This window comes from Epinephelus fuscoguttatus, linkage group LG10 (assembly GCF_011397635.1).
Source record: "Epinephelus fuscoguttatus linkage group LG10, E.fuscoguttatus.final_Chr_v1".
Classification (NCBI taxonomy): domain Eukaryota; kingdom Metazoa; phylum Chordata; class Actinopteri; order Perciformes; family Serranidae; genus Epinephelus; species Epinephelus fuscoguttatus.
In genome coordinates this window covers 18,848,613-18,876,293 of record NC_064761.1, presented here as the reverse complement: position 1 = coordinate 18,876,293, position 27,681 = coordinate 18,848,613, and the positions used below count along the sequence as shown (strand labels likewise).

General features: G+C 40.2%; 3 protein-coding genes across 3 annotated transcripts in view; 2 read left to right on the top strand and 1 right to left on the bottom strand.

The window, feature by feature from the left end:
• LOC125896213 (homer protein homolog 3-like) overlaps positions 1–14,681 on the top strand; it is a 77,350-nt gene extending 62,669 nt beyond the window's left edge. Inside the window, 3 exon segments of the mRNA XM_049588607.1 lie at positions 8,202–8,312; positions 9,388–9,468; positions 12,113–14,681. Coding sequence (XP_049444564.1) covers positions 8,202–8,312; positions 9,388–9,468; positions 12,113–12,298 — 378 coding nt within the window. The 3' untranslated portion in view covers positions 12,299–14,681.
• A 2,595-nt stretch (positions 14,682–17,276) lies between these two features.
• On the bottom strand, positions 17,277–19,504 carry LOC125895601 (ubiquitin-60S ribosomal protein L40). The gene is made up of 5 exons (XM_049587570.1): positions 19,446–19,504; positions 18,900–19,011; positions 18,404–18,490; positions 17,960–18,062; positions 17,277–17,430 (listed from the first exon to the last, which is right to left on the bottom strand). The coding sequence occupies exons 2-5, from the start codon at positions 19,000–19,002 to the stop codon at positions 17,337–17,339; spliced, it is 387 nt and encodes a 128-aa protein (XP_049443527.1). The 5' UTR covers positions 19,003–19,011; positions 19,446–19,504; the 3' UTR covers positions 17,277–17,336.
• A 1,289-nt stretch (positions 19,505–20,793) lies between these two features.
• LOC125896212 (uncharacterized) lies at positions 20,794–26,248 on the top strand. Its single transcript, XM_049588606.1, has 8 exons — positions 20,794–21,313; positions 21,574–21,683; positions 23,218–23,306; positions 23,660–23,766; positions 24,903–25,024; positions 25,193–25,379; positions 25,455–25,540; positions 25,834–26,248. The coding sequence occupies exons 1-8, from the start codon at positions 20,794–20,796 to the stop codon at positions 25,960–25,962; spliced, it is 1,350 nt and encodes a 449-aa protein (XP_049444563.1). The 3' UTR covers positions 25,963–26,248.
• Positions 26,249–27,681: the final 1,433 nt, after the last annotated feature.

Genomic DNA, 27,681 nt, shown 5'->3' with positions numbered 1-27,681 from the left:
GTTTATTTTCTGGGTTTCTGGGTTGACTCTGACCTCTTCTTGGTTTTAATGAGAATTAGCAACACATGGAGAACGATACTTAGGTTATATAGTGTATGTTACTGAAGGATACGTGAATAGCTTCTTTTGTACTTGTTCATGTTCGCTGTTTTTTTTTGTTTCACTTTTGCTTTTTTTTTTTGACTGTGTTTAGTTTTTGCTACATTTGGAATAAAAGTATACGATGCAGATTTGTAAACATGCTCGCCGGCGATAGTGAAAGTAAAACCCCAAGTTATCTGTGGTTTGGCGTTTTTCCGGCACTGTGCCTCTTAGATGCCAGCTGCTTATGGTCTGGCAACCTGGTCGCTACCATTTTTTAAAGCGGCAATCCCACCTGAGCACTGAAGGGGTACACGCCCATAAATGTCCCATATACATCCCAGAAAATACAGATTGAGAGAATCGCTACAGAAAAATACACCGCCACACACTTCCAGTGAGTCATACGTGATGATTTAGAGCAGGGGTGTCCAAAGGGTCCAATCTGACCCACTGGATGACGTTGCACACCTAATAGTAAAGCACTTGTTAAGGCTAAGAGGTGCTAGGTTTAAGGAGCAGGTTGAACAACGAGTAGCTTTCCTAATGTAAAATGTTTTTTCCACCCCGACCATAATACATCATTCACTTTAGTTTGGTGTGGTGATGTCAAGACTACTATACAGGATTGGAAATGTATAGAAAAATGCACATGGAATGACAGTGAGTGAGTACCAGACTGACAGCATGTGGAAAAACTGAAAAATATTGTTGAAATTGCACTCATTCCTCTGAAGGCATCACAAACTGTTTGTCATCTATTTTGTAAATGGGCGAGCGTTTTTAAAATATACTTCTTTAAACAAAAAAAAGGGAAAATTTGGAGGCGTTTATTATTCATAGGATATTATGTAATGGTTGTACTGGTCCGGCCCACCTGCGATGGAATCAGACTGTATGTGGCCCATGAACTGAAATAAGTTTGACACCCCTGATTTAGAGGGATACTTCTGTATGAGTCTATATATTGCTTTATTTTTAGAAAAATCCTGCATAGTGTATCTTTAATATCTGTTGTGGGGCCTTTGTTGTTTGAAGAACCACAGGGGCCCAAACAAGAATACAAAATACAACAAAAAGCTAAATAATGAAATACAAAGAAATTTGATTTGCATCCAAAACCCATAGTTCCTACGTGACTGCACTGTTTGCCTTTTTGTTTGTGTTTCTGAGTTTTGGGGATTTATTTTGAGCAACTGTGAATTTTGGATGTAAATCAAATTTGTAGAAACAGAACAAAATTAATTCCATAGATAAACATTGGTAAACGCTCCAACTCTGTCTAAAGATAATGAGCTCAGAGAGTACATACCTCCACCAAAGCAGCACAATTATAATTTTGTCAGATAGTTTAGTTAAACTTATATAGGAGCCAGGACAGAATGGTTCTGACCAAGACCATATGTACTCCTAGGAGTGAGGGTGATATGAATGAATTCCTTTACTGTGGTATAATAAGTGAATAATAAGTTGATAAGCCAAGGTGCTCACTGTTCGACAGTCAACATCTGTTTTTTTTTCCCTGCATCTGCATCGATAGCTTACTCAGCTCACTGCTTCTAGACGCCTATACTGTGTGTGTGTGTGTGTGTGTGTGTGTGTGTGTGTGTATATAACACCATTGAGTTTTCAATCTCCTGTCAATCTGTTGAGAGTAAAATGTTCCTGGGAACATTAATTTAGAAAAAATCAGATGTTTCATAGGTTTCTCTCTTCATGTATATTTGCATGGAGTTCAGAGACATGGAGCTGGTGCCTCTGGGGACAGTAGCTGTCACATACAGAGTGGATATGAAGGGGTTGAGTCCTCTGGGATCATGTGGACCAACCCCCACCCCCTTCTCAGCCGGCAGCGGTTTTCTGAACTTGGCATGCGTCGTGGCGTAGCGTGGAATCTATAAAGAGACACTTTGAAATTGTCTGTGAAAATGCAGAGGAGATGCTAAAGGGAGGGAAAGGAAAATGTTGACATGGGAGCAGAAAAACCCTCCCTCCCTTCACGCTCACATTTAGATTTCAGACATTGAGCAGATGCAGCAGATGAGTTAAGGTATCTGTTTGACTTGCTCTGTTTACCTTTTTATTTTTATCTCAGATTTCTTTAACACTCCCTTATCTATCATATATTGTCAATACAAAGACACAGCATCGTCACATATCAAAGGTTGCAACAAAATCCTATTACCTTTATGTCTGTCTGTAACAATCTGTCAGCTATTTTCTCAAATCAGATAAATGGTTTTGTTTTTAAAATTGTAGAAAATAGAGAGAGGATATCCATCACAATTTCCCAAAGCCCAAGGCATCATCTTTAAATTGCACAGTCCACAGTCAAAACCCAAAGATAGTCACTTTATGTATACAGAGGACCAAACAAAACCAGCAGATATTCACATATGAGAAAATGGAATTGTGCCTCATACAGTAACCCAGTGTTTCCCATACATTGATTTATTTAATCTTGTTTCATTGTATTCATCCAGCCATCCTTGCTCAGCTCTTTCTCTCTCTGTTTATCAAACCACAAACAAGACAAGAAAAAGCTACTTAGCTGCTGCACCGTCCCTCTACCTTGTTTTCCGCTGCTGTGGACTGTATTCCCAGGAGGAGAGCAGGCAGCAGCTCTGAGATGGACCTTCGGTTGGTGGCTGTAGCAGCTAGAATTCAGCCACACACCCTTAAGGCCAGGTGTTACAGGGGGCTGGTGGCCGGTGGCAGTGCTGGGTCTAACTTGTGTAATGGCAGCAACAGAAAGTTTGCTGATCCAGTGGTGAGGTTGGGCTGTCTATTTTCCTGCTTTGCAGTGTAGGCAGTTGTTGCCAGTGCTGGAATAGCAACTTTCTCTGCAGGACTCTTTGCCATTAATTCAGGCTTTCACCAAAGGGAAGTGCATGTGGATCTGCATTTGAAGAACAGCCAATCAGAACGCCCTCTTTCTGAAAATAGTCTCTGATTGGAAAGAGCCTCTCTTCCTGGGCTTTTAGATTTTCTAAAGTCTGAAAACAGAGCCAAGAAGAGGTGCAGAAAACTAGTGTTCACTCAGTCCACTTGAATTACAAAATGCTGAAAGTTTATTATGGGATTTTTGCCCAATGATGCCAAAAATAAGCAACCTGCCCCAGGTTAATAATTTCAGCTTTATATGGCGCTGTGATTTCAATTCTTACGCTCGTCACAGCTCAATATTTCACCAGCAGTCAAGAGATTTAAGATTATTCCAGTTATTATGAGTAGGGATGCACAATAATATTGGCAGATGTTGGCTTTAAAATGCACTGTCAGAATCGGCCAACATGCTTTGTCTTAATTTGCACAATGAATATTACATACATTGAATAGTATTGTATTTCATGTCTCCATCTGCTGGTGGGCCATCGCAATAAGAGTATGTGTGCATAATATGATGTTAAATCCACTACAGAAGAGACTTTATGATCAGTAAAATTAGATAAGGAAAAAAGCAGAGATATCGGTATCAGTTATTGGTCAAATGAGTTGTTACATATCAGCATATCGGATATCAGCAAAAAAAATCCAATATCGTGCATCCCTAATTATAAGTAACTGTGTGTAAAAGATGAACAGCCCTAGTGTAAATTAGCAAACAAATGTTTCACCCGTCAGCTTTGATCACATTTGAAGTCTGGTCCTACCACAGCAGCTGACAGTAATGAGTCCACACTGACATGCACAGGCACATTTGATCCATTTAATCAAATTAACGCAGGACTGTCCTGTAAACCTTTTTTATATTTAATTATCTTAATGGGAGGACTGTCAGATTAGACCTAATTATTCAACACACAGATTTATGAACAACACGTCCATTTTCTAGTTCATATAAACACATTGTTGAGATTTATTTATCTTATTAAACTCTGCAGAGGTCAGTAGAGCCATGGCAGATGTAGAAAACAAGCAACGTGATGATGTCATATGAGTCTTATCTGTGTTTATATGAATCTATATAAAGCTTGTTATCAACTAATCCTGTTATTGTACTTTAAGCTGTGCAAACTCTCAGGACACAATTAGATTATTGTCTTAATCTGATTACTCCCAGAGCATGCAAAAATTGTGCTATATTATTTTTCTTTTGAAGGCCCAGTGGCACCCCGAATCTCAGCAGTGTCAGCGCCTTGAAGATACACAGTGAGCCACAAACTTTTAAATCACATCATGTTCAGACTTCAAAGGCTGAACCGATTGTCCTTGTTTAGTCAAACTGCCACTCACCGTCTCTGACTTTTCCATTAATATGTTAAACACAAGGAAGTGGGTCACATGGGGAAATTTTATTTTTCATTATTTTTCACAAGGTCACATCTCTCCGGCAATTTAAAAAAAAAAAAAGAAAAAGGCTCTCCAAGGCGAGAGAGTTTAGCACTGTGACCACTGGCAGTAAAGCTTTTTTCCATAGAGGCATCATAGTTGGGTGCTGCTATTGTGTGTGTGTGTGTGTGTGTGTGTGTGTGTGTGTGTGTGTGTGTGTGTGTCTGTGTCTGTGTCTGTGTGTGGAGATTGAGCAGAGATTAGAGAGAGAATGAATCATCATGTGTAGATGGATATGTGTAGGCGGGTAGGTGATGACCCTCTGTTGGTTCTCCTCATTTCCATCAGTAGTAATCATCAAACTTAAGTGTATTTGTGTGACCATATTATTGTGTTTATATGCTGATGTTCGTACAAAAAACCCTTTAATGCTAGTTTCGCTGGTTACCCTGTTTTTGCTGGAGGTGAAGGATCATGTGTTGTTCTCTGTATTTATGAAATTACCCCATATATTAGGTTTATACAGCCTTTTCAATGCTTCTCACTGGACAGCTGCTAAAAATGAGATCCCAGTACTTTTTCTCATTACAATGGGTTTCTGTTTACCCTTGTTTTTTTAGCAAGCAGATTTTTGTTTCTCGTGTTTGCCCATCAGCAAATTATGGAAAAACCTGATTACATATTCCCATGAAACCTGGACTGATCAGCTTCAGACTAAATTGCTTAGATTAGATTATAAAACTTAATCAGACAGAGACTCCTGATTTCTTTTTTTTTCTTTTTCTTTTTTTTTTGGGCCCCACAGGATCAATTTAAAATCAATTTAACATTAGAGGAACTTTGTGCTTGAGTGTAACAGCAAGATAGAGTTGTTCAGCATTGCTGAAATTCATGGTTTTTACATGTATCGTCTGCTGCTGACTTTCATCAATCAGGCTCCGAATGAAAACTATGTCGCGTTGTGTTTTGTGCAGTATTATATTTAACATAATCTCTGTAAACAGAGCATATGTAGAATCTGTCTGCAACGATATAAGATTTTGGTATCAGAAGTGATCTGATTTCCATTTGTAGTCTGAATAATATAGATCAGTCACATTTGAGCTACAGGTGAACAATCTGCATGCTCACACTGAGTGATATGCAGTCTTTGAACTTATTGGCTATAGTCTGACGACGATTTAGCTCTTTATTCTTTATGTTGGCAATAACTGTGGCCAGAGGCATTATGTTTTCAGGATGACTGTCCGTCCCTTTCTAGTGAACAGCCTAAGGAACCCCTTAAGAGAATTCCTTCATATCTGGCACAAACGTCCACTTGGACTCAATGATGAACTGATCAAATTTTGGTGTTCGAAGGTCAAGGTTAATATGTTCTTGTGTCCATCTCATTCTCTTAGATGTGATATATTAAGAACATCTTGAGGGCATTTCCTTAAATTTAGCACAAACGTCCACATGGATTTAACTATGAACTGATTAGATTTAGGTGGTCATAGGTCAAAGGTCAAGGTCACTGTGACCTGGTACATCTCATTGTTGTGATCACAATACTTCAAGAACACCGTCAGGGCATTCCTTCAAATTTTGCACAAACATCCACTTGGACTGAGCAATTAACTGATTTGAGTTTGGTGGTCAAAGGTCAAGATCACTATGACCTTGCATGTGTCTCATTGTCGTGAATGTCTTAATCCCTCAAATTTGGCAAAAAGAAAACTAATAAGGATTTGGTGGTCAAAGTCTAAGGTCACCGTGACCTTACAAAACATGTTTTTGGCCACAACTCAAGAATTCTTGCATTAATTATGGCAACATAAAACACAAATGTCTAATACGCTCAAATGAAAAAGTGATTTTATATCCAAAAGGTCAAACCTCAGCTTCACTGTGACATCATAATGTTCTCTCATAACTCAGGAACAGAAGGGGAAACATTTGGTCCAGTACTACTGAATTTACCTTCAGGACTCTGATTCACCTTCATAACCATTTCTGGGCTTCCTTTAATATGATTTTTTTATGATGCCAAAGTATCACCTTGTGGATATTTTGTCTTTGAGCAAAGTCAATGTCCATCAAATGCGTGCAGGGCATGTTCAGCCACAATCCGTTTTCTCTGAATTAATAAGACTGACATTGGTTGAACAGAAGGGGAGACATTTGGTCCAATACTGAATTCATGACACTCATCTTGGGTGTCCATCTTTAAACTGTGCTGATTGTATAAATCTTCTTAGCAGCCAGGTTGAAGAAGTGTCTGAAGCATCCATGTTTTAGAATACGTAGCTTCTGTGCGGCAACATCCATATTTGAAACATTATCTACCATCATGGTTGTATATGACTCTGGACAGACATGAATATAAACTGTAGCGTAACTGGTTCACGGAGGCATACAACAGCATATTTATCTGCATTTGTGTGCAGATATCTGTTGACAGAGGTCAGCCAAAATTACTGGTGCATAGCAGAGGAGGTCTTCGCCTGGATATCCACTGGCTACACCAGAACCCCCGTAATATTGGCAGTTGCCCCCAGAGGCTTATCTTTGTTAGACCGATAGCCGATGCTTTCCAAGTTCTGTTGTCAGAAATATAAATTTATTGATATATTTTGATTCTGAATATTTGAAACGGTTTCAAAACTCATCCCAGTACCAGCTGGACTTTCTCACACTCTTCTGTTGTTAATGTTTTCTACAGTCATCCTTCTGTTCTTTTGCTATTTACCAAGAAAAGATGAGTCATCATTGTCATGTTGTAGCCTTGTTAGATTTATCTTTTAATTAAAAAATAATGTATGGCCTTAATGTCAGTTTTCCCCATGGTATCAAAAATTGTATCAAATATTGATTTTATAGAAGACATTGTATTCAAGTCAGAAATTCCAGTATCGTGACAACCCTAGTTCCAAGATTGTATTTACCATGACTTGTATACTCTACTGGTGCTAGTTCAACTGCACCTACTTCAAAGACCACGTCCCTCCAGTTCTCCCTGACTGCTGATAGCTCCCAGCGAAATTTTGAATAATGCTCTCACTCTTACCTGCTCCAATACTCTCAGTAACGTAGCTCCTGCCTTCCTTCCATGATTTCCTTCTCCAGTCCACAAGCTTTTCTTTTGTAGGATGGCGAAGGCAAGACCTGCCCTACTCTCCGTCTGACAGGCTTGTACTCATCGCCTTTGTTGTTTGGGTTAGTTAGGTTTAGGAAGCAGGGTTGAGGTTAGGGTTAGGGTAAGAATGTCAGGGTAAGCTAGTCAGAGGCAGAATAAGGCAGAGAAGGGCAGGTCATGCCTTTGCTATTATTGGAAACACAAAATCCACTTCCAGTTCACCCTTTCCTGTTGCCTCAGGTCCCGTGATGCCAAACCTGGGATGATGGGGCCTTTTCAGTTGCTGCTCTCTCTTTCTGGATTTCTTTACCTTCAGTAAATCAGCCCCCACTCTTTCAACATTCAAAAGATCTCACTAAACCAACCTGTTTCAATCGTCCCTTCCTTCCTAATGCTCCCCAAACTCCTGGATTTAACGTTATTGATGTAGAAATGTCAGTCTGTATGTTGGTCCAACACAACTGAGACTGAAATATTTCAGCAGCTCCGAGAGAATGAATCCCCCTGACTTTGGCGATCCCCTGACCTTTTCATGTGCACCACCATGAGGCTTAAGCTTGTGGCTTTGTGTTCTTATGTTTTAATAAAGATTTGATGGATTGAAGTACAGCCTCAAAGGGTTAGCATGGCTAGAAACTCTCAGTCTTCTTATCTTGGGAAATGTCTGAGAAAACTGAAATGTGCTTTCTAAATTAGATTTATATGTACTGATTGTGTGTCTGTGTTCCAGGTGGCAGAGCTTGAGGCCCAGCTGGGGCATCCTGCTGCTAGTCAGACTGCTAGAGAGGAGCTGAGTCGGTCACTGGAGGAGCTGGAGGCCCTGCTGAGCGCCAAAGATCAGGCAAGACATCAGTTCACTTGACTGCACACTGTCCGAACCCATTTACCATCTTAAAGAGAACCCCTGTGTAGAGAGCTAGCTTATACATACACCAGTGCGCTCAATGTATTACCAGTAATCACTTGGACATTTTTGTTTTTGGTTTGGGAAAATGGAGCCTCAGTGTCCATCTGATATTCATTTATATTTTGGAAGAAAAAAAAACTGGAAACATTCAGTAAAATGTTACTAAGTAAATGTATTGAGCCAGGAGAGCTGGAAATGTATAAGTGCCAGTTTGAGTATTTTTTCTCAAAACCATCTTCAAGGCTTTTAATGAGATCTTTCTGGTTCAATAATCTTGTTTTTCTCTGAAACAAAAGATAATTGCTAAACAAAATGCTGAGTAGAGAATGTGCTTCAGGGATTTTACTTATGCCCTTCCAGTGTCTATTTCTACAAAGTCGCTAATTTATCTACGACGCATTGTAATTCTTCAGACAGAGCTTTGATAAATACCACAGCTTTCCGGGCTTGAGACAAGATGCAGATGTCCAGAGCTGCCACCTACATGTTAAGTGAAATTAGGACTCTGATTCACCTTCATAACCGTTTCCGGCCTTGCTTTAATATGATTTTTTATGATGCCAAAGTATCACCTTGTGGATATTCTGCCTTTGAGCAAAGTCAGTGGCCATCAAATGGAACCCACTCAGCCAGAACCCATTTTCTCTGGATAAATAAGACGGACATTAAAGTGAAATATTCCTTGAAAGCAGCTCGCTGCTGTCCTCCAGCCTGATTAACATAACCATGTCTGTCACCTCATCTAAATACATTTCACTTTTGGCAACAGGAATCTTGCAAGGTCACGGTGGCATGTTTTCCCAGGGGCCGAGTCAGCCTCCCCAAAAACATCAAGGTGTCCCAAATCTTATCACCAACGTGGTGAATGATAAATGAGTCTGCTTCTTTTAGAGCCACATTATGTATTTTTGGTGCAAACACTAAGATGAATGTGCAGCGTTCTGATAAACAGGGGTGGTGGTTGTGTGGGAAGTGGTGTTGTGACAGTTTGAAATCACTTTGTTTTCAGGAAATTCACAACCTTCAGAGCAAGAAGACAGATGTGGGCGAGCTGGAGAAGGAGAGAGAGGAGGCCATGCAGAGACTCCAGGTAAGATGATGACAACTGGCAGAGTGTGTTTCTCTCTTCTGTGAAACATCACGTTGCAGTAAACTTCACTTTACTTTACAAGTGTGTTAGTGGGAAATGGCCTATACTGTACCTCATACAGGTTCTATGGTAAAAGAACATACTTAAAGGGATAGTGCACCCAAAAATGAAAATTCAGCCATTATCTACTCACCCTCATGCCGAGGGAGGCTCTGGTGAAGTTTTAGAATCCTCACATCCCTTGCGGAGATTGTGGGGGGAGCGGCTAGCACACCTAATGGCTGACGATGCCCCAGACTAACATCCAAGAACACAAAATTGAAACCACAAAATATCTCCAACATGCTCATCCGTAGTGATCCAAGTGTCCTGCAGCCCCGACATAAAAAGTCTTCAAACGTCATTTGAACTCTCTTTTTAGCCTCACTGTAGCCTGTAGCTCTGACTGCTTCTCTGTGCTCCGCGCTCACTTGTGTGCGCTTGCATTTCATTTTATTAAAATGTGCATTTGCAAAACTTAATGATGTATATAATAAACGATCAATACCTGGCATCTGTGTATCGATACAATATTGCCACAAAAAAAAAAACGCGATACTATGCTGTATCTATTTTTCCCCCACCCTTATTAAATGTAAAGCTGTACATTGAATACACAATTTTAAAGTTGTACAAAAGATTTGCCATTTAATAAACAGCAACGTACAGCAAGAGAAAGAGTGACAACAAATGAACTAGAAGAGGGGAAAATGAACTCATACCCGATATAGATTGCTATGCTATAAAAGCATTTGTTAGGCCAAGCTGCCAATTCCCCAGTGATTTCAGTTAGTGAATAGACATCAGAGAATATCTTCACTGAAATAGTCCTTAGGAACCAACATTTTCCTTTCTATATGACTGAGATCTTTCAGTAATAAGAAAATTAACAAAATAATACAAACTAATTACATTTGCTGTGAAATTTTAGTCTCTGCATTAAGGAAAATATCTTCTAACCTGATAAGCAGTTGGAATCCTGCGTATTTTTTTTTATTAATCTTCTACATTTTTTGTTTGTTGCTTGTCTTTATATATTCCTTGAGGAGAGGATGAGTGTATCAAGGTCTTAAGAAATTCTAACACTTTATAGACAGACTGTTAGCAGACCTTTTCAAGGCTACAACTCAAAACCTGATGAATGGGACTGGTTGGTGATACAGCTGCACAAATTGGTTTTGCTCACCTACATTTTTCTCGTAACTTAACCTCATAGAGCTTGTTTTATACGACAGAAAGGCAAGAAAACGGCTCTATTGAAAGGGAGGGAGATAAAAGCATTTCACCTTCAGAGACATTCATTTGTTTGTTCTCCATTGATGGTCACCAGTTCAGTCTTTAAAGGATTTTCTTTTCAAGTCAGCTTTACTGATTTCTACTCTGCAGATATTCATAGCAGAAATGTTCATGGTGTCTTTTGATGTTACTGATGTATCTGGTTTTGTTGTATTCACCATATTACATTTCTTTTTTATGTTTTACAGCATTCATGTTGTTTTCTGTTGTTCTCCAAACCAAACTGAGCCACCCAGTCGATTAATGGAAAATCAAACCACTGATACTGTACCTATGAAAGAGGCAGCACAGTTCAGACCTGCAGCAGAGAATCAGTACAGGAGAACTGAGGGCTTCAAGGAGAAAACAAATAGTATTGAGTCTCCATACTAATGCAGATTATACCTTATGCATATTCCATTGCCTCCTCTTCAGTTTTAGTTGTGGTGTCAGTTGTAAGTTATTTATATTCTTATTTGACCTTTGCTGTCCTTGTGTTTATTCCATATCTATTCATTTGGCGTACAATATAACCTCATCAAACACAAAATTGCACATTTGAATATGCGATATAAACAGTTTCGAGTAAATTATCCCGATGACATTCTCATTAAACTTTACTGCAGTCAGCAGCCACACGAGGAATGAAGAATTTACAGGCATTTAACTGCCAACGTGCCTTTAAGCAAGATGCTCTGCTTGTACCTGCTGTGTTCTGTGTCTCAGTTTGAATGTGCAATTTTAGTCTTTGTTACTGTTTGCATCTGTACTATAGAAACAGTAGAGAAATGTAAACATACAGTGGGAGAAATTTTACCAATAATTACATTCAGTTTGCAGTTAATCAGCCAGCTCAGAGAACAATTGTTTCTCCTTCCATAACAAAATTTGGCCAGAATCCTGCCAGATCATTTGGCTGAAGTCACGTCATGATAATAAGTCTATGTCAGGTCACGTACATCATATAGTCACACATAAAGGTCATCTACAACATAATGTCAGGTTAATTGGTGATTCAAAATTGGCTGTAGGTGTGAATGTGAGTGTAAGTGATTGTCTCTGTGTGTCAGCCCTGCAATAGTATGGCGTCCTGTCCAGGGTGTACCCCACCTTTCACCCTCCAGCACCCCTGCAACCGCGAGCAGGATAAGTGGTTACGGAAAACAAATGAATGTCCTAAACAGATTAATTTAAGAGCGCTGGTTGTTCACACTAATGTCACAAAATAACATGAGAAAAGCATAAAATTTTGTCACCAACCCACACAGAAAATATCCAGAAATACATCTAGATGAGAAAACTGTATTAACAACAATTCATGTTTCTGCAGGATCTGGAGAGACGAAACCACGAATTGGAGGATCGGGTCCAGAGTGCTGAAAAGACGCTGGCCTCCAGTCAGGAGGAGCAGAACCAGGCGGAGGTCGAGGTCCGACGCATCATCGACGTTCTGGACGTCAAAATCTGCGACCTGAACGAGCTGAGACAGAGCCTGGCAAAACTCATCGACAAATAGCCACAGCAGCAGTTGGGCTGCATCTCCACAGTTGGCACAGGTTCCAACCATGCGGCCTTGATTTGTGTTTTACTGCTTTATCAGCGGAGCAGCAATCAAAGCAATATGGAGGAAAACATACAGATGTTCACCTTCATGGATCTGTTTTTTTTTTTAAGATCAGTGCAGGCAAACAGGCGTCAAAAACCTCTTAAAGGTGCTATGTGCAGAATAAAACATCAATATCACCTTAATACTGCAACCGTATTATAAACAGTTGACAGTGTGGTCTAACTGGATACTACCATTATTTTTCTATATCATAGTTCCCAGCAGCTGCATATCCTTGAGCCCCTGAAGAGGATAATATAATTTTTACACCATCTGCCATCACTGAGCACTCTTTACAGCTTTAGATCAATTTGCTCTGGAAGAACAGCGCCCTCCACCTCTTTTGGGTGCCATTGCAAGTCAGTGTATTTTGCCTAAATCTGACCTGGTGGTTTTCAATGTAAAATGTGGATTAGTGGCTGCTGGGAGCTAAACATTTTTTCAGTGATGGTCTCACTTGTTGATGGTAATGATACTGATGTCTTAAAAGGACTGAAGAAATGATTTATTGATAGCAAACTCTACTTAAAGCACCTTTTAAAAAGAGGACTTGCACCAAAAGTGGTTTGCTATTTTGTAAAAGTGGACATTTGCAACTAGTATCAAATGATTTTTTTTACTTGTTAGTTTATTTTTGCGTGATGTATCTTTATTTAACACAAAGCAGGCAATCTACTTGTGTTAGTATACTCTCTTACTGAATTAAGAGGCAAGGGTGGCAGTAAAACTCGGAAAGAATCAAAAGATAATGGTCTGGCGGTGTTAAATAAAGCCAGTGTTGCTGTGTTTTCCTGCAGAGGTCTCAGCCATTTAACGGTGGCTGAGCACAGACAGTAAAACTGCAGCCCTGTAACAGCAACGCTCGAGTCAGGACTTGAAATGGTTGAAAACTAATTTTATGGACAATAACATTTATATACCTATACTAAACATAAATATTTGATCATAATTCTGGACATTTGGGTTATAGAAAGAGCAAAGCAACTGTGCATAGATGTTTTTTTTCAATGGGGTTTGGCAGAAGGCTGACACAAAAAAACTCATAGCCTGAGGCTCACACTTAACAGTCCTGTATGACTCGGCTTTTAGGAATGCATTTTCTTAGGTTATTGGTAGATCACAGAAGTCAGCGTGAGTAAGACAAATATACAAAGACAGGCTATACAAGTGAACAAGTGTCTACTTTTACAGAATAACAACCCTTCAGCTCATGTTGGTGTCATCCTTCCTTTAGCACTGTGGAGATGCACCCAGTAGGAGTCAGGATAAGGACACATTGAGGCAAAGGTCTTGAATAAAGTCAGCTCTGGTTCACCATCAGCAGCCTGGACTGGCCTCATACCAGCCAGAACATCAGCAAACTCAGATGCAACAACCTGCTCCCATTCTGTCCTCTGAGGATCGCCAGCGTATGACCTTTTTTTTTTTTTTTTTTTTTTTTTTTTGGTAACATTTCATGAGGACTGCTCTTTTCTCACCACTTTAGATTATTCATGTTCATTAACAGTTACTCGCAGTTGTGATGGGAAATGAGACATGGCTACCGGCCAGATCTCTGCTTGGTTTGTTCTCTCTGCCAGGCCACTTTGACAGGTAGACGAGTGATTGAAGGAGAGGTCCAGATGTGTCGCTGTGGCCTGTGGTGGTGTTTTCTCACTCTGTCGAATTGAACCTGAGATTGCACTTGATTATGTTTGTGCCAAGTTTGATTTTGTTTACATGTGTCAGTGTTCACGAAATGGTTTATGTACTTTTTTCTGTGTTGCTCAACACTACCATTTACCATAATAGTAATAATAACCCTAGAAAGAGGCTCAGCAGAGCTGCAGAGCATAGATCACTATGAGAGCACTGCATGAGCTCTGCAGAAGCCCCGTACCTGCCAAGGAATGTGAAGCTGTGTGTGTATGTGTGTGTGTGCACAATACCTAGCAGTGTGCAACCTGAGAGTTAAAAAGCACAACTGCAGTAGTTTTAGTAAAATAGGTACTTAATTGACTTGTCTGTCAGCTTTGTATATGAAGTTCTGATGCACATTATCTATTGATCTTTGCTTCTCGCCCCCTGATGAGTTATTGATTTCTTCATATGACAGTAATATAGGTGCAGATAAGGTGCAGTCTATTGCAGCTGATGACGCAGTAACTGCCAGAATCATACTAACATGTCAAAATGTGATTTAGGTCATTACAAGGTGCAGTCTGCGATTCTGATCCAATCATGTCTCATCACGGTCCACTTGCTGTCCATTCTGTGTGCGCCAAAAAAAAAAAAGAAAAAGAAAAAGAAAAATCAGATGTTCATACACAGCCCTGGCTTTGTTAATGGGGAACAAACAAGGTGGCTTGGACCGAGGCAAACAACACTATTCCAGCCAATCAGCAAAGGGGCGTTTGTGCTTGTGCACAGAACAAGGTGAAAGACAAAGGGATGGTAAATCTGGCACATGATGGAGGGGGAGTATTTGTTTGGGTGTTGAGTTCATATAATCTTTCTCCAGAATCGCAGACTCCACCTTCAGTGTAATAAACTAACAGATAATGTACTAGCACCCTGTTATTAAAAGTACAGTAATAAGTTATGCTATGTTACTGCATTAAGAGGTTATGTTCTATCTTTTAGTCATATAAGATTGACGTTTCCTCATTTTGACAAGTTACTACACCATCTATAAGTTCTGACGTCAGCTGCTACATGCAAGCATCACTTAATTAGCAATAACGTTTCTAGCATAGATGCCTGTTCATAGTAAATACAAGTAATTTGTAGGTAATGAGACCTCTGTAAAGCCTGTTCTCCTCTATTTTAACAACAGAAGTGCTTTTTTTCCCCACAACTGGTGTTTTTTTTCTGTCATGGCTTCACCAGATTACAACAGAGTGCTCCCAGCCTTTTGTCAAGCATGAAGAAAATGCAGCAGCCCCTCAGCACTAAGCTCCTGGCGGTTGATGTCAGAAACACTTTGCTTCACAACAGCCTTGTTCCAGTGTGTCATTAATGCACAATAACACTGTGTAAATACATTAGCAGTAGTTCCTGTGTACACAGAAAAGGGAGGTAGAGAGATTAAATGTAAAAGCCAGCATCCTCCCTGGTGTCTGACCTCGCTTTTGAGAAATTTTGGGGACAACAGAGAGGACATTTTGTTCCTTTCACCATTAAGTAAGTATTGCATTATTGTACTGAAAAGGGTGTAAGTATTAAGGGTACACTATACAGTCAGCTGTGTTGCTATTTCTTATAGAACGTGAGTAAGATCTTCAGTATTATTGTGCATTTACAACTGCTTTGAGGAGAAATCCATCTTATATTTGAGACTATTTCACCGGCGATGTTCATATTCTGGTAAAATACGCCCATCCTGGATAGCAAAACACTTGTACTCCCTATAGGGTTATCTCAGAGTACACTTTGGGAAATTCAGAAGTCTCCAGCTGAAGCATAAATACAACAAAACCCTACAATAAACAGCAATAATATACAGAATATATTTGAGTAACTGTGGGTGGATTCCTCCTTAAATACACTGGAATAAGGCTTTCTGTTACAAGCTACAGCTACAAGAGAGAATGCAGTACCAAAGATGCACCACTGTCACACTAAAGCCACATCAACTGGAATAAACACACGACTTCTGCATGATGCTCAGCGTTCATCTCAGATATTTTATATTCTGCTTACGTTTGGAGTTACTCATTGTCTGATATTCGACCTGTCAGTACGACTCAAAATACCTCAGAATACTTAAGTTAGTTCAGGTTAGTTTCATCTGGAAATAAGAGGAAAAATTGTCGACTGGTGTTGGTCAGCTCAAGACTATGATTTTGTTGTCACGAGAAGAACTGAATTTGAGAGCAGATGTTTGTATGGTATTTGACAATGTGAGATTAGTTCCTTATATTTGTATAGAACTGTTTAACATTAAAACTCAGTCATGCAAAGTCATTGCCGTAGTCTTTGTGATGGGGGGGGGGGGGTGAGAAACTCAGGGTTGTGTTGTGTATTTCAGCATTCCTACAGTTTGCACTTTACACTTTCACCATTTAATTTTTTTTCTAGACTGGTTTTGTTTCCTCCTACTGAAATGAAGAATTTCGTATTCAGCTGTCAGCTCGGACTGACTTGGTTCATCACACTTTGAGCTGACAGTGGCTGCATTACATTTAGTCATGCTGCTCACTATGTAGCAGCAAGGGTTGAGAAACCAGTATAAATGTAATGCGGGTAGCATATGAGGTGGCAGATATACTGAATTTCTTTCAGCTGATAATCAAACAGCAGGTGGTGTTGGAAATGCTGTGATAAACTTTTCACAGCTTTTGGAACAGACAGTGCCATCCTGTGTTTGTTATTCAGCCGCCAGCCTTGTAAAATGTGTTTATTATTCCACTGTTAACGACGCAGTTGGGACACACGGCGTTTTGTTTGGGCTGCACAGTGACGTCTATTTAGACTGACACAAATAGCATGCGCTGTGTAGAGTGCCAAACTGAAATAAAAGTTGAAAACACTCAAAACCAGTGAAACCTGGCACTTTGCAGTCAGGTTTTGGAGTGCACCCACTGTTAGTTTCAACCAGCGCCAATTCCAAACAGCAGGTTTACTGAATTACCCAGATAACTCCGTGGACAGGCTTCTTAGAACAAGCCTCTGACATTAGCTACTTGCCAAATTCTTCTCATGAATATCTTCAATCTTAATTTGGGAGCGTTTGGCAAACAGTAAAAAGAGTTCACTGCACCGGCTTTATCTCATTTCAGTCAGTCTGGTTACACTGTCCTTACATTAAGATTCCCCCCTGTACAGCCTCACAACCAGGAACTGCAGACATGATTTCACATTATGCCAAAGATTCACTATTTCAAGAATAAAGGTCAGACAAGCAGCATACTTTTCTTACATTTATTTTAACACAAAATGGCAAAGAAAGCCGATTCAGTCAAAATGTCTACTTCAGCTTCTTCTTGGGGCGAAGGTTGTTGGTATGTCCACACTTCTTCTTGCGGCAGTTGACAGCACGGGGGTGCAGACGGGCATAGCACCTGCAAAACAAGTGGCCAGGGGTCAACTATAAGGAAATATGTCCTGAACAACATTTATGTTCTAAACACTAGTAGATTTATTTCTGGTGCTATCGAATTTAGGAATACATGTGCCACATTAAGGGGAAACAAATCAAAACCACATAAATCTAAACACTGTGAAACACTGGAGAAATGCTCTAAAAAATTTCCACCACTATTAGGTGCTAATAAATAAATTTTACTGAATTGGGCATGTATTAAATAATGTAACACAAGCCAACATTTAAGGTCAGTTTAAAAAAAAAAAAAAAAAAAAGAGCCTGAGGATCCACAGCTGTTGTCTTTGTCATTTCAGCCTGTATTTACACAAGTTAACCACACCACCCCACATATTTACGCTTTATCAATCACCAACTGACCAAAGCACACTTCTTGTGGTGCCATTTCAAAAAGGAGTTTGTCTCAACTCTGCCTTAACACTCAACATTAAATAACAGCAGCATTACCCACATTTAAAACGAACTGCTTGCTGATTTTCGAGACTTACTTGCGGCAGATCATCTTGTCGCAGTTGTATTTCTGGGCCAGCTGTCTGAGAGAGGGCTCAATGATGCCACCACGCAGACGCAGGACCAGATGCAGAGTGGATTCTGGTGGGTGGTTAAAACACATTGATGTCAATCTCAGATTAATTTACATTTACATCCAGCACAACAGAAAACCCTCTCTATCTAAGCACACATTGGTACATTTTAAAAGCTTACAGATGTGCCCTTTTAAGAAAGAAACAATGGTGGTACACACTTATAAAATGAGGAGTTAAATGCATAATGTAATGAAATTAGAAAACCCTACACTTATTTGTATTAGTAGTACAATTCGTGGGAGACTCCTGTTGTAACTTGCTTGTTTAAGTTTTTAAAGTTAACACTTAGTTTTACAGTAAGAATCTTGTCGATTGTGCATCTGGACTTGTTCTGAACAAACTCACCTTTCTGGATGTTGTAGTCAGACAGTGTGCGTCCATCTTCCAACTGTTTGCCAGCGAAAATCAGACGCTGCTGATCAGGAGGAATTCCTGCAAGCCAACAACACTTATCAACAACAGTGCATTTTATATTTGACCATGGACAATTAGTTATATTTGAATAGAAGAGACAGGGATGCCAAATGGTTGAAAGGACTAATCACTGAGTCACACACATCAAATATCCTACTTTAACAGACGAAAACAAGTGGCATAATGGTCTGACGTAAGGGCCAGAGGCCTTGTCTATCATTACACCAAATCTACTGGCTTTTTCTAAAAGCAGACTGACTTACCACCTTAACACATTGTTATACAACACTTCGCATTAATAGTAAACTTGAAGGTAATAAATGGCCTCCAGAGACGTTTTCGTGGTGTCACAAAGTGTTAGTTGCTAATGAACGTTACCAAACCGTCGAGGCTCCCTTCAGGTTAAGACTAAAAGGTAACGGCTCACCTTCCTTGTCCTGGATCTTTGCCTTGACATTTTCGATGGTGTCGCTGGGCTCGACCTCGAGGGTGATGGTCTTCCCCGTCAACGTCTTCACGAAGATCTGCATGTTTGCAGGCTGAGACACAAAAACTGACATTAGCTTCCAGGTTTACACGTTCCTCTGACCACACCGTTACTGACAGCATCTTTTACAGTACAATAACGACACAAAGACCTGCCGTACACATCCATTATAATACAACTGTTAATATAGTCTCCGTTTTTAATTATTTGTATTGAATACTGCAATTTGCCGGCTTCTGGTCAGCAGCTAACGATGTTAGCTAATGTTAGCAACAGAGTGGTCATGGTAGGGGCCTCGCCACATGCGTACCGTTAGCGCAGCGTCAGTTTCAATTTTCTCTATTTCAGGCCTTCGAGATGAGCCAGTGACATTTACTACACAATAACTCTCTATATTCGACAGTAAATATGTTGTTTAAATCGTTTCAAACGACACAATATTCACTAAAAACCGAGAAATATGTGCTGGACGAAACGTGTACCCACCCGGCCGTTAGCTGAGCCTCAACGAAAAGAGAGCGGAACAGGGTAACGTTAAATTACATCACTTCCTCCTGCTGAGCACCTCGAGAGAGTACGCTATTTTAACTTTTTTTAAATTATTATTATTTAATTTTATTAATTTCATTCTTGAAAAGACAACACAACTTATTGAAAAACGTAACTTTTTATTTAGTCATTATTTATTACAAAAATCTGTATTAAGGACAGCCGTTTAAATTGAAACTGCCGGTTACGGTACATTTATGGTATTAAATGTATGATATATATTCCACAAAATAGACCAAAAAAAACGAGGAGGGCGACAGTGAGCAGTAAGAATGAAATTCAGCTGATAATTCATCAAACATAAGTGCCTAATAAAACAAACAAACAAACAAAATCAAATAAACAAAATCAGTGACTGGGAAACAGTTTTGGTTCACATTTTGACTTTTGAGCACCTACTATGATTTGCCTTTCATTTTTTTTATGAGGGTAACTGTCCAGGTTGGAAACAGCTGCTCCAAAATGAAGTTTGACTGACACCTGCTGTTGTACCGACGCAAGTAATGCAGGGCCACAGTGAACATGCATGAACAAAACGTGCTATGTGTGCAAGTATAGCAAGCAAATACTGTGTATTATTGCGTTAAATTTAAAATCAAATTACATTAAATCTGTTTATGCTATTTGAAATGCATGCACTTCTATAGCCAATATGACGTGCATGTTATAACTAACCAGAGCCTTCTGTTTAATGTGGTGTTATGTATGTACATACTGTACAGATAGATAGTATTTGAAAGGCACTACATAAAGTATTGCATTGTGTACTCAAGCGCAGACCAAATCAAGCCACTCTGCAAGCTGATATTGTAAGTGTATCTAAGGTAATGCTGAATAATGCATATGACTCTTGAAAAGGGGAAATGCGTCCACTCCAAATATTTAGTAGGTTCTTACTGGTGAGGAAACTCATATCAAGCTGCCTTGATAGGCAGCCAAAATAAAGAAGTGTATAGTGACACTATTAGATCATGAATACCAAGAAACATTTTATTCTTTTCTGACTCAGTACTTAAGTGTGAGCAGTTGTTTGTGTGAGTCCTTATTGTGGAATAAAATGTTACAGTTGAATAGTTTTGTGTGTCCACTCCATTCATTGCATATAACCAGGTAACTGGACACCGTGGCATGCATTTGTTTCTCTGCAGCAGCAGCAACAGCATCAACATCATCATGTTCCACAGCACAGAGGTTTCCATGGTGAGGCACTGTAGCATTTTTCACCTGCTTCAGAAGAAGATAGCTGGCTTAAGCAAAGAGCTACGGGACACTGGTGGTATCCAAAATGACAGCAGTGGTAAAAACACTGATCCAAGCCCGTCCTGTGGGCAAAGACTGCCTCTTGTCTACCAACATCCCATTTCTGGACAGGAACAATCCAGATGCATTCACAAAACGTTTCCAGGAGGATTTCCAGCCTTTTTCTTCAAAGAAGCGGGAAGTTGTTTCTCTGCCCATCCCAGCCCAGGTGGACCACAAGGACTTGAGGCACATCAAGGAGTACCTGACAGAGGCGAGGGTGTCCTACCACTGTCACCCACTGCCACAGATCACTCGCACCCCACCCTTGACAGCACTTCACACCAACTTCAAGATGCAAACAGACCCTGGGGAGGTTACTTTCCTCACCACACATTCCCAGAAATTCCAACCCTGGCCTTTCCAGCATCCTCCCACTCCCATCCAACACACAGAGGCCACCAAGAAGATCCAGCATGTGGAAACGCTCCCAGAAAGCACCAGCAAAGCCTCCTTCACTCCACACCACCACTGTCCTGTTGTAAAAGCCGCAAGTAAACATCTAGGTTAGTGACTGCATTCTGAATTTCATTCTGATTATTTTAAAAGTGATAAATCCTGATAAGATGATGAATTCAGTGCCAAGACAAAAATGATTGATGCAAACAGTCATCAGACTCAGTTAGGAATTAACTGCGAACAAATGTGTCAACTGTCAGCCTTACAACATCATCGACTTGTAATGAATAACAGTAAGGGAATCTGTGTGAGGGTTATTTCTCAGTCCTGCTGAACGGTTCATGTCAATTTTCAATTTTCTCTGTAGAAGAGGGCTTTCCCACGATCAAAGGGGACAGGCGCCATCAACGTTTTGCCTCCCAGTACAACGACACCTTCCAGGGAGCCTGGACCAGAGCAGCTAAACCTGTGGAAAAGGTAAAAAAGGCAGCAGCAGATGTTGGTCGTGATCCGAGATGGAGTTTTTTTCTCACCAAACAAAACATGGCTTGATTGAAAACCTGCCAATTCTCAAGGGGAACTTTTGCCATGGATTTATGCTGGCAGTGTTTTAAAAATCACAATGAAAATAAGAAAAATCACCACAATACCACACTGTCCTCTCCACTTAGCACTGGAGGCCATTTCTCCCTTATAATGCAGAATCCTTCCTGTTTACTCTTTTGATCAAATTCAGAATGAGCAGCAGACACAATACCACATTTTTAATTAAAACATTTTCTGCTCTGAGCCTAAAAACTGCACCAAAAAGTCTACATGCCTAAATGTAAGCTCTGTAAAGTTTACTTTGAGATATTTTTACTTAACAAATTTCCATTTCCTCCTACCTTAGACCTCAGTGTACCTCAGTGGCTCAATTATTTTTTTATACTGTCACCTGAGTGAGATTTTGGATGCAGAACATGAATTAACTACTTTTCTATTGTTGAATAGCTATTTTTACTTGAGTAAAAGATCTGAATAATTATTTGTTGGTCAAAGTGCAGTCCACGGACCGATGGCGGCCCTCGGAAAATGCATGTGGGTGGTCCCTGAGCATGATGTGGTTTGCATGCATAATATTTTAATAATTTGCGATCCATTTCAACACTTTAGTTTTCAATAGTTTACATTTAATAATGTCATAGCAGACTGCATCAAATCATGCCTTCTGTCTGTATTGTGCGTTCACTTCGTCTATATTTGTGCATGTTTTCTGAAAGCTTACGCATATAGAAAATGCAGCAGTACCACCAGAGACTGTGGGACAGTATAACAAAGTTCAAGCGAGACAACTGTAAGACATTTTGAAAATGAAAATCATTCTTGTTAGAAACTTTTGACTCTGCCCTTTGGTGCTATCTACTGGACATGTATGCCAACATAAAGGACACATGGAAGTATGTGGGCATTCCAAGTCATAGCTTTAACATGAACACATATTTTTGAGCTGTCAGGGATGACAACTTGTAGAAAGCTACTGGTTGCAGGGCAGCTAGTGCTGTTAGCTAGTTAGCGATTTCAGTGGTCAGCTCACTTTTCCTGTGTGGCCCTCAATCACATGCTGGCTCCCTTAATTGGCACTCACTAATCAAAATATTGATCGGTTTACAGCCCTTGGTGTGTTATCACTGCTTTGGTAATGGCACATATTTAGGAGTAAAGTGGTTTATTAATCTTTACAAAAATAAATAAATCTGTAGTCTTGAAATACTCTGCAGCTCCAGAGAAGCCACTTCTCTGACTTTAGCACACAGACTCAGGTTTAACCAGAATGCAGGCTGAAGTATTGAATGCTCGGTTCTGTGTATGCTAAGGGAAGGGGCATTATGACCTGGTTTACTAACATTGCATCAGCTTTGAGTAGACACAAGAGTGACAGGGGCATTGACCTTTTAATGCAGCATTCCGTGAAATGGGTATTATTGGCACAAACCGTGACAGTGACTGTTTTTACTATATCTTTCTTCAGCCCTCCTCAGTGGCTCTGGGTGATCCTGCAAAGATTGTGGAGAGAGAGACGACCCATGCTGCGTCATTCATCCGACCCACTGTCTGCAGGTCCGCAGCCTTTCTGCCTCACTGGAAAATCTTCCTGCCACGTGACACAGTTTACATCCTACACAAACACACGTCAAACTGTAGAGGAAACTGTACGGCCTGGTGTCACCCCTCAGATCTATTTTAAGACCTCTCTTGGTTTCACTGCATGTTTTGATTTGGCGTTCCAGGAGATTTGTGGTGTCTTAGATGCAACAAGTGACACTTGATTGACTGAAAGGCCTCAAAAATGTAAATTTCAAAGTGGTCTAAAATGTTACTTTTCAGATATATTATTTGTCACTCTCTGAAAGCTTAGATTATCTGGTGTTGAGTTTATCCCCACACAAATATAAGCATTATCTGTGTTTTAGATACAGACCACCTGTGGTAAAGGAACCTTTGAAGCTCGACCTTGGAAAGTTCTCTAAGGATTTATGGCTGTCCACAACCAGAGAGACCTTTGGCCACTACAAGCTGGGTGAGTCTTTCCTTTGCCCTTAGTTTTCATTCTAATACTTTGAAGTTCTCATGGTGAAAATGTCGTCAGCACTTTAAGTTAGTACTAAGTAGCTGCTCAGAGCATTTATTTATGCCCAGAGGCTCACACTCACACACCAATGGGGTGCAATTTGGGGTTCAGAATCTTGCCCAAGGATACTTCGACATGTGGACTGGAGGAGTCAGGAATCAAACCTTCCAATTAGTGGACAATCCGCTCTACCTCATGACCCACAGTTGCCTCTCCATTTCAACACTGGATGGTTATTTTTAGTGCTACTGCTTGATCACAACTTCAAAAGTTTACACAAAGCCTTGGTGTAATGTACGCTGCTTATTCAGCTACTGTTCTGTACATCACATTCATGTTGCCATTAGTAAAATCAGAAAAAATATCAGTGAGGGACTAACTTAGAGTTTCATCCAGGGTCTGGATGATCCAGCTGACTGTACAATGCACATTTTAATTACAGAGACACTGAGAATATGAGTGCTTAAGTTTTGCAATTTCACAATTTGTAAATTTGTCTTACCTTCATTGTAAACCAGTGATACTTAACTCACAGTCCGTGGGCCAAATCTGGCCTGTGATAGGGTGCTGTGTGGCCTGCTGACCATTTTCTAATTCACAATGAAAATAGATTCACACTGGGAATTTTGCTTTGTACTTGAAATTTAAATAAGGTGCCAAAGTGCATAAAAAAGTTTTAAAATAGAGCTCGTTCATCAAAGAAAAAGTGCCAGAGGAGGATCCCTTGGACCCCCCTGACAGAGGTCTAGGCTGAGCCCTGAATGTCCTTAAATCCTAGAAAGGCCCCTGCTTCCACCTGACCTGTGCAGGGCTGCTGCGACTGAATTTGCCTCTTGGCAAAGTTGAGTAAGGGCAGCAACTGATTCATTATATAGACTGATTAATATAATTAATGTTTGTTTATTAACTGGCCCCTGATCTCCCGTCATTGTGCAAAGGTGGCCCCTGAGGCAAAGCAAGTTAAGTATTCTTGTTCTAAACCAATCAAACTAAGGTGACATAACATTGAGATACAGACGAAACCCGACTCTTCTAATCTATCCCTGTTGTCCTGCTTGGATTAGTCTATTTGGTTTATCTCACAGGAGATCCAGTTGTTGTGATAAGGAGGAACCAAAATTCCAGTTCCTTACCCAAGGGGGACACTGATTCGGGGCGCAACAAGGAGAGGATGTCTGTCACCACCAATAGCATATCCTTCTCTGATGTGAGACAACAGATCTTCTTACATCTTCTTCTTCTAGTTATTTTTGTATTTATAAAATTATTTTTGGCACATTACTGGATGGAAGGATGGAGTTTATGTTTAAAGTTTCGTGTGATGATCCCACTGTGTCATATCTGATAATGCTGACAAGGTTTCTCCCTGCACTAGCGCCACACAGAGCGTCCAGTGTATGTGCTTGGGTCTGACCTGATGACCAATAGCCATGTACAGTTCAGCCCACCCTGTCTGTCGGGCCTGTACTACACAACCACTGCCAAAGAGCACTACAGCAAACAGGATGGAGAGCGGGCCAGACCAGCCATCCAGCTGCCGAGCAACATACTGAGTGGACCAGGTGACGGATCGGTCATGTTTGTGTGTTCAAAGGGAGGTGCATGTAGATATTAAATGTGTTTAATGTGTTTGGCAGGACACGAGTGGAAGTCCAGCACCACCAAGACTGACTACATCCCTTTAAAGGTCTGCAGACAGACACCTTGTCCATCAATGCAGGGGGTGAGAGAGTACAAAAGTCAAAAATGTTCCCACTCACTTGTGTAATAAGGGTAACAAGCAGCAGCAGTGTGGTAGTTGTCATAGTAGTAACAAATAATAATATGGCAATAGCACTGAGAGTAGTGGTAAGAAATAGTAGTAATTGTAGTAGTTAAGAGAAGGAGCACCAGCAGCAGTTTCTGTTTCATGCTCCTGAGAAAGTGGATGTGATATGTTCCCATGTCTTTGTACGTGGGTTCCATAATATTATATTATAATATGATACTATCTGTCTGTCTTTCTGTCAACCATAGAGCAACATCAGGTTCCCGCTGGATCGTCAGCATTACAGCACCACCCACAGTGAAGACTACACCGCCAAACCTTTGATCATGCAGCGTCCCGGCTGCAGCCAGTTCTGCACTCATTTTGTCATGCAGTGACTGTGAGTTGCACCTTGGTCACTTGCTCTTGTGTACCCACCCAGCTCTAGATAAAACTTTTATATACTATGTATATACTTTTATGGATGCAGAGTTTTTGACAGTGCTGCAACTGCACTTTTCAAATGGGCACACGTGTACAACTGCTGAACAAATAACAACACACTAACATAATATGCAGTTAAACATGTCTTTAATGTTACATACAAGTAAACTATTATGCAAAGAAGTCATTGTAGTGGTGTCCTTGTGAGTGGTAGACATCCAAAGAAGACATCCAAAGTCAACTGAGAATTCCATTGTGAACAAAGGAGTAACAGGGATATGAAAATGACCTACATGTCCCAGACAACAACCCCAACAGAAGAAGTCATATATTTTATTCATGTGCAGAAATTTAACCTCATTCTTCCCACTCATTATGGCTTAAAACTCCTTTAAATTTAAGTCATGCATCCAACTAAAGCCACTCTGTCACATCATCCTACAGTGTTTCTGCATGAGAATAATAATCTTACTGGGCTGATAAATAAACAAATGTTTACCTAGAGCAGTTCAGGGGCCATCAGAGTGTGAAATGTTTTGTCACTGTGCAAGTGCAGCTTTAGCAGGTGGTTTAAACATAAACCATACAGCCCAGCCTGTCATATTTGGGCCAGGGAGGTAGGTAGCCTCGCACTTGACTGTCCTACTTCTTCCACCCTGTTTACAGTGTCAACACTAACTGCTAAGAAGAAGGTTAACGTCTGTGTTGCAGAAAGATTCTCATCCCCTCCTTCAAGCATGATTGACCACAAAACTGTGTAAAAACAACCTATGTTGTAGCAATAACACAGCCTTGACCCAAAGATGCAGGCTGTGTTGATAAAAAAAAAAAAAAAAAAAAAAAAAAGTTGGTGAGCAGATGTAAATAAACTAAATCTGGAGTTCATCAACCCGGTGAAAAGGCCGCAGTCCAGGTATGGGCTGGAATGTCAGCTGGCCAACAGGCTCAGGTTCAAAGGGTGCAGCAGCAAGGACATGGTTTAATACTAGGTGACAATCCAGAATAGACTAGACAGCTCTTGTTTTAATTTGCCTGTCTGTTGCCAGGAGCTGCGCCAAATACAAATGACATGTGACCTATAAAACTGGTTAAAATGCAATTTAATTTCTAGTCAGATATGTTAATTTAAGACTGTAGAATGTATGGAAAATTGCAGCTGCCATTTAAAAACAGGTGAGCAGGTCAGTCCAGCTCAAGGAGATTCACCTGAATCACACCTATGACCTTGCTAGTTTGAAAAACACCATTACAGACATTTGAGCATGCAAATGCCTCAGCAGTTATTTATTGCACTCTGTGAGATTATAGTGACACAATTTGATAAGAAAAGCCACAAATTAAGTGTCCAGTGGTTTTATGTATCACCATATGAAATATTAGTATTTGGTATACCTGAAAGAGTTTACAACTGAGAAGGTTTCACAAAGACAGCTGCTTCAGTGATGCCACCCTGTCATAGCCTACATCCCTCACCCCAGTGTCAGACAACATGTGACATGGTGATCATGTGAGGGACTCTGTCAAATACTGAGGCACATGACTTCAAAATAAACAAAACAGAGACACCAGGTTCTACTGAGGTGTTTCAGATTTCTCCTCTACAGTGTATTTTACACTACATTTGTTTGGTTTGATCTTTTTAATTATTACATTATTACTTTTATATGTTTTCG